Source organism: Wyeomyia smithii, chromosome 3 (genome assembly GCF_029784165.1).
Source record: "Wyeomyia smithii strain HCP4-BCI-WySm-NY-G18 chromosome 3, ASM2978416v1, whole genome shotgun sequence".
Lineage (NCBI taxonomy): Eukaryota > Metazoa > Arthropoda > Insecta > Diptera > Culicidae > Wyeomyia > Wyeomyia smithii.
This window is the reverse complement of record NC_073696.1, coordinates 84,596,101-84,608,035: the sequence shown is the minus strand read 5'-3', so window position 1 is coordinate 84,608,035 and position 11,935 is coordinate 84,596,101. Positions and strand designations below refer to the sequence as shown.

General features: G+C 36.8%; 3 protein-coding genes across 3 annotated transcripts; 2 read left to right on the top strand and 1 right to left on the bottom strand.

Moving 5' to 3' along the window:
- The first annotated feature begins 468 nt into the window (after positions 1 to 468).
- LOC129731219 (TBC1 domain family member 20) lies at positions 469 to 4,822 on the top strand. Its single transcript, XM_055691050.1, has 7 exons — positions 469 to 924; positions 979 to 1,098; positions 1,674 to 1,918; positions 1,978 to 2,171; positions 2,235 to 2,451; positions 2,508 to 2,617; positions 2,678 to 4,822. The coding sequence occupies exons 1-7, from the start codon at positions 648 to 650 to the stop codon at positions 2,892 to 2,894; spliced, it is 1,380 nt and encodes a 459-aa protein (XP_055547025.1). The 5' UTR covers positions 469 to 647; the 3' UTR covers positions 2,895 to 4,822.
- Positions 4,823 to 5,816: 994 nt separating this feature from the next.
- On the top strand, positions 5,817 to 7,788 carry LOC129731221 (selenoprotein H-like). Its single transcript, XM_055691052.1, has 2 exons — positions 5,817 to 6,000; positions 6,156 to 7,788. Exons 1-2 carry the CDS (start codon positions 5,959 to 5,961, stop codon positions 6,489 to 6,491), a joined length of 378 nt encoding a protein of 125 aa, XP_055547027.1. The 5' UTR covers positions 5,817 to 5,958; the 3' UTR covers positions 6,492 to 7,788.
- On the bottom strand, positions 6,686 to 7,853 carry LOC129731220 (39S ribosomal protein L13, mitochondrial). Its single transcript, XM_055691051.1, has 4 exons — positions 7,630 to 7,853; positions 7,450 to 7,573; positions 7,046 to 7,200; positions 6,686 to 6,962 (listed from the first exon to the last, which is right to left on the bottom strand). The coding sequence occupies exons 1-4, from the start codon at positions 7,651 to 7,653 to the stop codon at positions 6,729 to 6,731; spliced, it is 537 nt and encodes a 178-aa protein (XP_055547026.1). The 5' UTR covers positions 7,654 to 7,853; the 3' UTR covers positions 6,686 to 6,728.
- Positions 7,854 to 11,935: the final 4,082 nt, after the last annotated feature.

The following is an 11,935-nucleotide window of genomic DNA, read 5'->3' as shown; positions in this document are numbered from 1 at the left end:
ATAAATTCGACAAAATTTTCAGACGAGATTCATCAAGCTTAGTTTTTTTCGGTAAAGTCTCGGCAAAATAATCTAACGACTTTCGGCAACCGGCACGTTACCGAGGAAATTTGGATATTTATCAGTCGAGCTCGAGATCCAGTTTTAAGTGTGTAAACACCGTGTACACGCTGCTGAACATAACAGCGAGCCGTCTAGTTCATAGTTCAGGCATGCCAGATGTGTAGTTTCGTCTGCACTTTACAACTGTAGAGTTTTGAACTGTGTGAATCAAGTGTGAGAAATGCGAGAAATGCATACTTACATTACTTTTCAAACTCTCTGCACAAAAAATGAATAGGTTTTCAATTTAATACAGTTCTCATGCCTGCTTAAGGTATTTTTTATATTTTAAGCTGTTTGAAAAAAAAAATTAGTAACTTTTTGAATGTTTCTTAATTTCTGGCATCGCTGTTAAGGATAAATATCTTTGTTTTGAAATCGAATTTGCAAAACATTACTACAGCAGCAGAAATAAAGTTTGCATCACTCTGGTGTTATAAGAAAAATCGATACGCTATCAGTGTTGTGTAGTTTTTTCTACCAGACAATATTTGGATATTAGTGGCATATTTCTATATTCCATATCTCTGCTTTGGTAATGCTCTATGATGGAAAAAGTAATCGAACTAAATGGTTCCAGCGACAGTAGCAGCTCGACGGCGATAGAGCCCGATGAGGTCAACAAATCACTAATTTCTTTCGAAGCAGATCGCAGCTTCGAAGAATATTGCGATGAAAACACCCGTTTGGTCGACATCAAGGGTCATGCCGGAGAAAATGGAAGCATGGTGGATCCGATACCTGCAGGGAAAAGTATTGCTTTCGTACAGCCAAACAACCATCGAAGATCCGATGAACCAACGGAGCTCAGCTTTGAGAAATGTAGGTTGAAAATTATTTATGTTTAACTTAATATCAAACAATATTAATTTGCAGTTCCCGAGAATCACGAAGAAAAATTGAAACGCATTAAAATCGAAAACGCTTTGGATGATCCAGCTACCACTCAGAATGATTGGCGGAAGTTCGCCAAATCTGAATATGGCCTCATTAATGGTTAGTACAGTCACTAGCTTGCCTTAGGCAATCTTAGTAGCAACCTCTTAAAACAAGATATGTGAAAGTGAATATTTTGGTTTAATATTTGCTGTTTGTATACATGCACCTGCTTGTTGTGAAGAGCAGCGAAAGCAAAATTGCTGTGCTACTGCTTGGGGTCTTTTTTGAACCTTTTCTAGCTATCGAAGCGTGACGGCGACGAGAGCTGCGTGTTGCACAATCACTTTTTGATTGCACCTCGTCTTGCGCTACGATGGTGAATGAATTTTATCGATGCTGTGCCTTCGAAAATTTTTAATTAACGTGAAGTAAAATATCTAACTAACTAAATAAGTTTCAATTTAAGCTAAATCCAAAAAATCATGAAAATAAGACGAATTTCGTTAATACTAACCCTGAAAATTGCAAATACAATTATTATTAGAGTATACGAGGATCAAATGTAATATGACTAAAACTATTGAAACAAATATTTGACAGTTTAGTTCTGTCGCGCTATTAAAATGAAATTATTGTACTGTCAATGAAAATTACTATTTTGTTGATGCATGTCAGCTAATTCTTTATTTCAGACGATTTACGGCGCAAGGTATGGCCGCTACTTATCGGTGTTAATCCGAACCAAGTCGACCCTGCTCCATCGCTTGCAGAACTAAACAACCATCCCGAGTATAACCAGGTGGTTCTTGATGTAAACCGTTCTCTAAAGCGCTTTCCTCCTGGTATACCATACGAACAGCGTGTCGCTCTGCAGGACCAACTAACGGTATTGATTCTTCGGGTGATCATCAAGTATCCTCATCTGAAGTATTATCAAGTATGTTTTTGAATGATTTTTGTAGGGATGTTTTAAACTCAGCAAATATATTTTTCAAGGGTTATCATGATGTAGCAATTACGTTCCTGTTGGTTGTTGGTGAAGAAGTTGCTTTTCATGTCATGGAGATTCTGTCGACAAACCACCTTGTTGAATGCATGCAAGAAACAATGGAACCAACCCAAAAACGACTGATGTTTATTTATCCCTTGATTAGAAAAGAGAATCCCGTTCTGTGCGATTTCCTTGAGCGGTGCGACAAATGTTCACATAATTCCGGGGCTGTATTATATATATGTTTTTTTTTTTATTACAGATCAACTGTTGGGACATTGTTTGCACTGCCGTGGTACCTAACGTGGTTTGGACACAGCCTAAATTCCTACAGATCTGTAGTTCGGTTATATGACTACTTCCTTGCATCGGATTTTCTTTTGCCTATATATGTTACTTCGGCTATTGTATTGTATAGGCAAAACGAGATATTTCAAGAGGATTGCGATATGGCATCTTTACACTGCTTACTATCTCAAGTGAGTATTTCTTCTTAGCAAATTAGCATATAATCGGAACTAATTCTTTTTTCTAGCTACCAGAAGATTTACCCTTTGAATATCTTCTGCAAAATGCTGAAGAGTTGTATAGGAAGTATCCACCTAAACGAGTCGAGAAGGACGTCGAAAATATGATTGCTAACGAGTATGTTCATGACCGTTCTAGGTGAAATATTTTTTACAAAACATGTTATATTTATTGTAGAAAAGTGTTACGGCTAAAAGAAGAGCGAGAGCGTCAACGACGGAAGGCTTATGGAGTTGCCAAGCCTAGTCATCATTCGTTCATCGGTCGATTGCTGCCGCATTTGCAGGTGACCCGTCGATCCGTGTTTATGACCACTGCATTTTCCATCCTAGTTGGATTCTGCGCGTATTACTATCGAGCCCACTTGATGCCCCTGTCCGCAGCAGTTAGATGAGGTGAATTTTTCCGACGGATTCCGTCGTCTTTTACCGTCATTGCTGGTCCGTTGAATGCATTAGATTGGAGCAGCCAGCGGGTACAGTAGATAGCGTTCCATTCGAAAACATAAAGTGTGGCCAAATTTGAATTGCTTGATCTTTCGATTACCGAAAACCGATTGTACTTTTATATATACAATGTGATTATTTCTGCTCATAGCGATCATAAATTCAAACGTAACATCATCTATTTCATTCGTTCATTTTGTAAATAGTGAGTGTTCATCAATATGTTATGCGTCGCACTGCTATGAGATTTCGAGGGCAAATGGTTTGTATTTAGAGATGATGATTAGTTGTAGATTTGATTGATGGGATATCCTTTAGGATTAAGTCAAAGCACTGTTATCAAATTAAATCATTGAAAATGTATATTATTTTATTACTATTCAATATAAGTCATATAAAGGAAATAAAAGAACAATTGTAACACAATTGATCATTATTCAACAATCAAATATTGGTTTTTGAATGATCATTGATACATCTTCAGGATAAGTTGCGACGAATTTAAATGGATATGATTTAAATACTCCACACGCATTGGTCAGATTTCGCATTGCTTTTCCAATTCCATTTTTTCCCTTTCTTTAAAACCCTTTGTAATAGTGAATTGCGGTTGCAATAAAAGTCAGGAAAATTGCCTCAGTCAAATGATTACCCTTTTTTTTCGACATAGTTCAACCACGGACTAACAGACGTAACACTGGAACCTAGCTCCATCGCCACAAAAAAACGTTCATTTCAAATTTTCAATCGAATAACAGTTGTCGCGCGAAAATGTCGTCTGAGGCGCTGTCATGCAATCTCATACATATTTTGTAGTTCCCCATTTGACACATGCAGTAACGCTGGCGCTGATGTCGAAATACATGATGCAGCGCGAACACGACAGTAGATGGTGCTAGTGTTACTAACGTAAAGTACTGGAATCATCCAAACGATGATTTTATTGAAAAATTATTCGACGTGTTATGTCTGTTAGTCTGTGGTTCAACCACTACAAAAATGATCCTCTGTAACGCCTATTTTACCTTACGCGCATAGTTGTCTCATGTTACAATTTCCATTTTTTTTAACATCAGTCTACTCTCATTTCTAAGTTCGTTTTTTCACCTATCGACGATTTTCTACGCATGTGTGTGATTTTTTGCTTAAATTCGTCTCATTAAGCTCTAATTCGCATATTCAGTATTTGAGTAGTACTACATTAGTACTGCAGCGTTCTCCTTACAATGTTCACTTTACTCGACCATCGAAGTGCGCCACACTTCAATGGTCGTTTGAACCGACATATCACAGACTAACAGACATAACTCTTCGAACAAATTTTCAATCAAATCATCGTTCGGACAGTTCCAGTACTTTACGTTAGTAACACTAACACCATCTGCTGTGGGTTTCGCGCTGCGTCATGTATTTTGACATCAGCGCTAGCGTTACTGCATGTGTCAAATGGGCAACCACAAAATATGTATGACCTAAGACAAGACGCTGGTCACCGTTACATGCAACCAATTTGAACCGGCTGCTGATTGGCTGAATCCGATAACGCAATCGCTACGTAGAAAATACAACGAGGTTACTTTTCACTGTAAACCAGTGATGCTGGAGAGTCATAATTTAGCTATTATAATTGTTCATAAATAATGATGCAAAAGTATGCAAGGTACATGATATTACCGAGTAATGTATTTCACTGTTATAACTTTAAAAATGCATTGATTAATCGTTTTTTACTATTTTGGTTGAAGTTCAAGAAACTTAGAAAGAAAAAATTTGGGTACCAAGAAACTTAGGAAGAAAAAATTTGTTAGCAGAAGTATGCTTTATTGAACATGAAATAATAAATAAAAATTTAGTATTACTCGCCTATATATTGCAATTTTAATTTGTTTTATTTTCATTGACCTGCAGAAGTTGTTAAAAATAATCATTCTGGCATCAACAGTATGGAACGCTCAAAAAAATTTCGACGGGGATGACGGCCGTCATGAAAAGAAAAATAAGAAGCCAGCTGTCGCGTCTTGTCTTAGGCTATTGACATACTGAGGCGTCAAATGAAGCGAAGCAATAAGCGTCGCAAAAGCGTCCGAGCTACTTCTTCGAACGTCTATATGAAACGCTCAAACCGGTCATATTCAAGCGGCAACGACGCGTCGGTAGAGGCGGCGAAACAGAACGAGTAGTGTTTTGACGCGCGTATACTTACGCGGTAATACCTTGTTCAGACAAAATCTTCATCGCGAGGTGCTTCACATTTGCTTTGTTTTGGTTTGGTAATTGAAAAAAAAAAAGCAAATAGAATACATTTTAGGTTAACAAAATGTTAAAATGTATAAAAAATGTTAGTGCAGTAATACCATGTTCAGACTAAACCTGATATCGCCAGGTGCTTTTTATTCGTTTTATTTTGGTATTAAATATAGAAAATATCGGGAAAATTTCTCAGGTCGTCAGGAAAATCACACTGGTATTTTTGATTGATATTGCATGCCTAACATACTGAACAGATATCATAAACTAGTTGAACGTTTCTTGGGGTCAGCGGGTTTAAAATTTAGAATAATTTCTTATATTTTTTACTACGTCTGTAGCGCAACTGACTTAAGAAATATTATTTTACTTCATAAAAAAATCTCTATGTTTACTAAAAACGTGATTTACTGTGCTTGAAGCAGCAAACAAATCTTCAATGGAAGAATTCATATTTCCTTTAAACGAAACCGCTGCTGGGATCTAGGAATATGACAACACAACTCATTTGCATCGCTCGCTCCAGTATGTCATAGAAAGCTTCACTCAACGCTTCTGCTTATTCCGCTTCTCAAACGCTCAACGCTTCGCTTAATTTGACGCCTCAGTATGTCAGTAGCCTTAGGTCGCGTCTTGTTTTAGATATCGATAACTTTGAATATCGATGTGTTACAAGCTTACAAGGATAATGGCGCGCATTTTAGTGTAGTGCGTATTAAAGGAATTCAATTTGCTGTTTCTTCCCTACAAATTATATATTTAAACATGGCATCTCGTGCCAAGAGAGGTGCTGCAAAGTCTACTGTGGTGAGTGCAGTCAAATATTTCATAGCCGTTAATAATACAAAAAGTTTGATTTGAAATACGCTTTGAGTATCAAATACAAAATTCAGAAAAGATTAGGATAATCCAAAGGTTCAGCATACAATTCAAATTATCAATACAAAAAACATGTTTTGCAGGAACCTGTTCCAGTAAAAAAACGTGCTTCAAAAGAACCGCCAGCAGAGAACGGTGCAACCATTTTCATCGAACACTGCAAATCATGACAAGTGTTCAAGCGCAAGGCTGCACAAGTATACGAAGAGTTGTGCGAGCTTGCGCCGGGACAATTGTCCGGATTAGTGCTGAATGAAGGTGAGAAACCGCGTCGAGGTGCATTTGAGATTTCCGTGGCCAAAACAAAAGATGCGGAAAAAGTTCTGGTGTGGTCCGGTTTGAAGAAAGGACCTCCTAGGAAGGATAAATTTCCAGAGGCGAAACAGATACTTTCCGATGTGCTTAAAGTCGTGAATTAGTTTATATTGTACAATTAAGCAGCTGGATATTTCAGCAATTCTTTAATTCTTCCGATAGTTATCTAGAATTTGCCGTATGACGATGCAAATTTAAACCTGAAATGGAAATTTGCGTGTGAAGTTTGCAAGTTTTAGTACAACATTAAAGAAGTTTCGGGAATGATGAGCACAGTACAGATACTAAAATAAAAGACTTGTTTCACCTAGCTTTTTTCTTCTATACTGAGCAAAAGAAACTTATCGTAGAACGTAATCTTCAGGGTAATCCATAATTTTGGGGAAGTTTTTGACCTGCTCCTGGTCAATCAAGTCCAATCGTTCCGGCACTCGCCTTGGTTGACGTATTTGATTGGTAACATTCTCTAAAATTTCCTTCGAAACGTTAGCATCCTTAAAAAGGTGCAGTCTCTGCATTGTATGCCTTCGCTGAAGATTTCCGTGCATCGCTCGGTAAATAGCTTTTTTCATTATCTGTAAAAAGAGAACGAGGATTTGAGCATTGTCAAAATTTCGATATTGCGAGGTTATACTGATTATAAATGTTAATTTCTTACAATAGTAGGATCTTTCTCATGCAGTTCCCAAGCCAACGTCCAGGAAGCTCCGCCAGCATATCCAGTATGATGAAAATAGACACGTTTTTTCCACTCGTCGCCCGGCAATGCAATGTCCGCAGTGTTGATTACTACTACATGATCACCACAATCATCTATGGATGAGATTAATTACGTGTTGTTTATGTAGCGTTTGTTTCCAAATACCCAATAGTAAACTCTATATCTTCCATTGCATGTCAACAGCATATTAGCAAATTTTATTTTTATGTATCCGGATTTAGTGAAAAAAGTGTTATATTTTCGAATAAGCTAAATTAAGAAGTGTTCGAATTTGGAATGAATGTTTTCCCTCGCACGAATTTGATACGGTCGTCAGCAATATAAGTGTATATGTAACTTACTCATAGGATGATATATTGGTTTATGCAGTCCCATCAAATGTTTTCGAATCAAACTTGCAGATTCAAACGGGTTTTGCCAGGTGCAATCGTAGATATGCCAGACACGAGCAAACGTTGCCCATTGCTGGAAATAAAATTTATGTAATCGATAACTAAAAACAACTGTTTGAACTAACTTACTTGAACCCTTTTTATTGCCGACATTTAGGAAAAAGTGACTTTTTACCAGCTGTATGTTTCTTATTACCCTCTATATTGGATAATCTAACAACCAAACATCATGTATTAACTTAAAAACAATAATGTAAACGCACGTGAAAGGAAGATCTACTGCTAAAATCTATACAAAACCTTACAAAACAATAAGGATAACAAAAATTGACAATCTGCACGTTTACGTGGTTTTAATCTAAACAGAGTAAAAAAAATTTCTCCACACTCAAAGAAATCGACACGACATTATAAAGTGTTTTGCACTTGATTTCGCCCTACTGGTCAAAACATATAGAATTCATATGCGAAACACTTTAGAATTATTTATCGTGCAACACCTCATTTCCAAAAGGAAAACACTTTCAATTCTCGTGTTATGACATATCTCGCTAAACATGTGAAAAGGGCCCATGTGCCATATGTAAACAAGCCACAATTTCACGTTTTTCAATGAATACAAGCTTAATCTACTCGTACAAATAAGATTTTTTGATAAAAAGTGAATTCTTTTAGCAATAAATCTTATTTACTTCTCTGTTGAAGAAGCCTGTAAAGCAAACAAAAAAATTTAATTAATTTAATTGTATTAATCAATGTTTAAGTAAACAAATACTTGCCTCTAGCGTAAAGATGCTTTCATCAGAATCTCTGTGATCTTGTGCTAGAAGAACGAAATAAGATTAGAATTGGATTCTTTTACGTGACATAAATAACTTACCTTGCAAACATTTACAAATTTAGTCCGGAAAATCGTCGAGCTTCTAAGCCGTATGACACTCGCTGACTTTTCATCTGTCGCCATTTTTCTACTTTTCATCACAAACGGCACTTCATTTGACACATAAAAACAAAACAAATCAACTGAAAGTGTTTCGCACATGATAGTCACTGTGATGAAACAGTGGGGCAGATTCAAGTGCAATTCACTTGAAAGGGATGTTGGAATCATACGTAAATGAAGTGCGGCTCATGGATGTAAGTTGATGTGTGCGACAACTTGAAACGAAAGTGAAAAATGATTGAATTCGATAAAAAAAATTCTTCGAAGAACAATACGGAGTTATTTTCATATCCAATTGATGAAACACTTGGATGGAGCGTGCGCAGTTTTTTCAGTGCACTCTTGAAAAAAAAATTAAAACTAGAGATACTCAGAGAGAGAGATAAGCGATGAAAAAAGCTGCCAATTTGGCAACTAGGTCTCACATGTCAGGGGTGCCAGATCTCTTCTCAAAGCGCAATGTTGACTAACTTTTTCATTCGACTCGTAGCAGGGGGCTCTTGTGGCTGTCAAACTCCATACATTTTTTATCTACCACTGATTGATTCTGGTACCAGCGATTCTGGTACCCGCTTTTTGGTTGGTTTGCCCTAAAACAGTTGAAATAGAGTTAACGTCCCATAACTGTTCATTGACTTATTCTCGAAAAAATTCCTTTATAGATGTGAAAAATCAAGACTCAACGATTGTTTTCAATACAATGTGCACTTTCGATGAATAAGATATTTTGTGTAAGCATTTTAAATGTAATTTCGACACCATGATGAATTCATGATTGGTAGGCAAAATTTTGACGTTTATACTCCCCTGACACGTATAGCTAATTTTGACGGTGAAAGTCCTGGGGAATAATGAAGTGCATCACAAAAGCCTTGAAAGTGTTAAATTTTATATTTAGGTTAAATGTTATATACTTTGATCATAATTGATCATTATTTTGTTGACCATACAAAAGGTTTGTGAACCACCAGTTAAAAATCACTGTGATAAAGCAACTTTGGAGCATTCTCAATTTCATTGTTTAGTAAAAGAACATGAAAATCGTGTGAAAACAAAAATATTCTTTATTGTACCTGATATCAATACCTCTCAATGTGTTACCTTTCCTTGTTCGTTTGGCTCGGATTTTGACATGTTCGTTTGACTTACAACATTCTCTTCGCATATCTCATGAATTATGTATTGTGAGCAGGGTTGATATTCGTTGACACTCTTGAAAGAATGTGAAAAAGAATGTGAAAAAAAGCATCCATATACGTTATTTTTTTACAATCCTTTCAGAGTTCTCCCTCCCCGCTTTTTGCATGGAAGTGAACTGTCAAAACACCTCATTATATTTCAAGGGATGGAAGCAAGACAACAAAATCAGTTTATCAGTTAACGAAGATCGTCAAGGCATCGGTCAGTGTCAGTGAAAAAGTGTTTCGGTGAGGTTCATTTTGGTTGAGTGGACTGTATGTTTTTCTTTTTCGCTTTGAAGTGAAGATCATTTGGTTGGATTTGTCGTCAAATTTTATTCCGTAACCGTGAAAGATGCGCGCGATCTATTTCATCTGAGTATAACAGCACGTTACTAGGACGAAAATCTAGTGTATCTGAAAGAGTGCTGCGATCGTTGGAAGTAAAAATTGAAAATGATTGGCTGTAATTTTCGAAAAATTTTGCTGGGGAAAATGACTTTTATCAGCACTGATTGTGAGTTTCACTGAAACTTAATTCGCCGCTTTGAACTAGAGAATACTCAGAGAGAGAGAGAGAGAGAGAGAGATAAGCGATGAAAAAACCGCCATTTTGGCAACTAGGTTTCACATGTCAGAGGTGCCAGATCTTTTCTCAAGACGCAATGTTGACTAATAGCAAATTTCTTTATTCCACGGTGTGCGGGCAAAACTGCCGAGGAATAATGAAACTTCATTGCTATTCAAGATGCAAGTAAGAAAGAGATGCCAGATAATTGTTTACGAACTTAGCACGTGCGGTGGTGGGTTGAAGCTGACAAATTTTACAGTGCGCTTCGGGCAGCACGCCAGGCCAAAACTGGGTCAAAATCGAGCGGATAAAAAAGGGTTTTGACAGCAGTTAGTACGCTTCCAGGTCAAAACGAGGTGATCTGGTGGAATAAAGAAATTCGCTTTAAATTTTTCATTCGACTCGTGTAGAGATGAGTGACTTTTCACCTACGCACACTAGTAAACGTGTAAATCCGTGTAAAGTTGCTTATGTTTCCTCCAAAGTGCAAATCATCGCATCTCGTTGCATCGACTTTTATCACTTTTTACCATTTTTGGTCGATTGTGTTCAGCAGCTTCTTCCAATTTCTAATCACGAATGAAAACATTTATTCAGAAACAAGTTTAAAACGCATAATTAGTGTTCAACTGAATATTTGTCCAGCTGCTAAAAACATAGCATTGCAGACAAAACAGCTATTTGTAAACATTTTCCTCACCTATAATGGCACTAACACATTCGTACGTAAATAGGTCTATAACTGATGGTGACGGTGGAAGTAAGTACTAGGGCAATAAAAAGGTGCATCACAAAAACCTTGAAGGTGTTAAATTTTATGTTTATATTTAATTTTATATACTTTCACCATAATTGATCATTATTTTGTAGATCATACAAAAGGTTTGTGAACCACCAGTTAAAAATCACTGTGATAAACCAATTTTGGAGCATTCTAAATTGATTGTTTGGCAAGAAAACATGAACAACGTTTGAAAAAACTTGTGGCTCACAAGATTCTCTTCGCTTATCTCTTCCTCTGTATTGCTACTATGAACCGCAACTCTACACTCAAAATATTTTTTACATTATTGTCACGTGAAATTTCCTGTACTTATTCATTTTCTGTTATTTAGCATGATTTATGTGGCATACATAACATCTATGTGAAAATCACATGCATACTATGTTTTATCACGTAGCATCTACGTGTCATTAGATGTCATTAGAAAAAGTACCGCGTGAACTCTCTGTTCGAAAACATACAGAAATCAAAATGGCGAAGATGTTGTCTGATTCAGTCTCTGAACATGAAATCTAACTTCCCGATGGCTTGCCAATAAGTGAGCTATTGAAAAACCAGAAGAATTTGATATCGAGTCTTGAGCTTACGAATTTCACACAACACATAGGAGTTACCTGAACATAAACAGTTGCAGCTAACAGTGAATGTCGTCGCCAAATGTCGTAATATTTATCAGTTTTTATGTCGTTTAATTCATTTACGAATTGACGATTATGCATGCCCGTGAGATTTATCAAGTCGGGTTTTTCGTTCCGTGTATTCAATGGTGCATGACGTGTTTTAATAGCTTGTGAAGTTTTTTCATATTTTTTACGTTGTTTGTGTTTTTTTTCTGTTACCGTTATCCGTGCTAAGCGCTTGAACCACATCCCTGTCACGAACGTCATCCCCATTCATTTCGCTTGAAGCCGTTTTTCTCTGGCTCGATTATACGTCAAAAAGCTGTCAGTGCTTGCGAA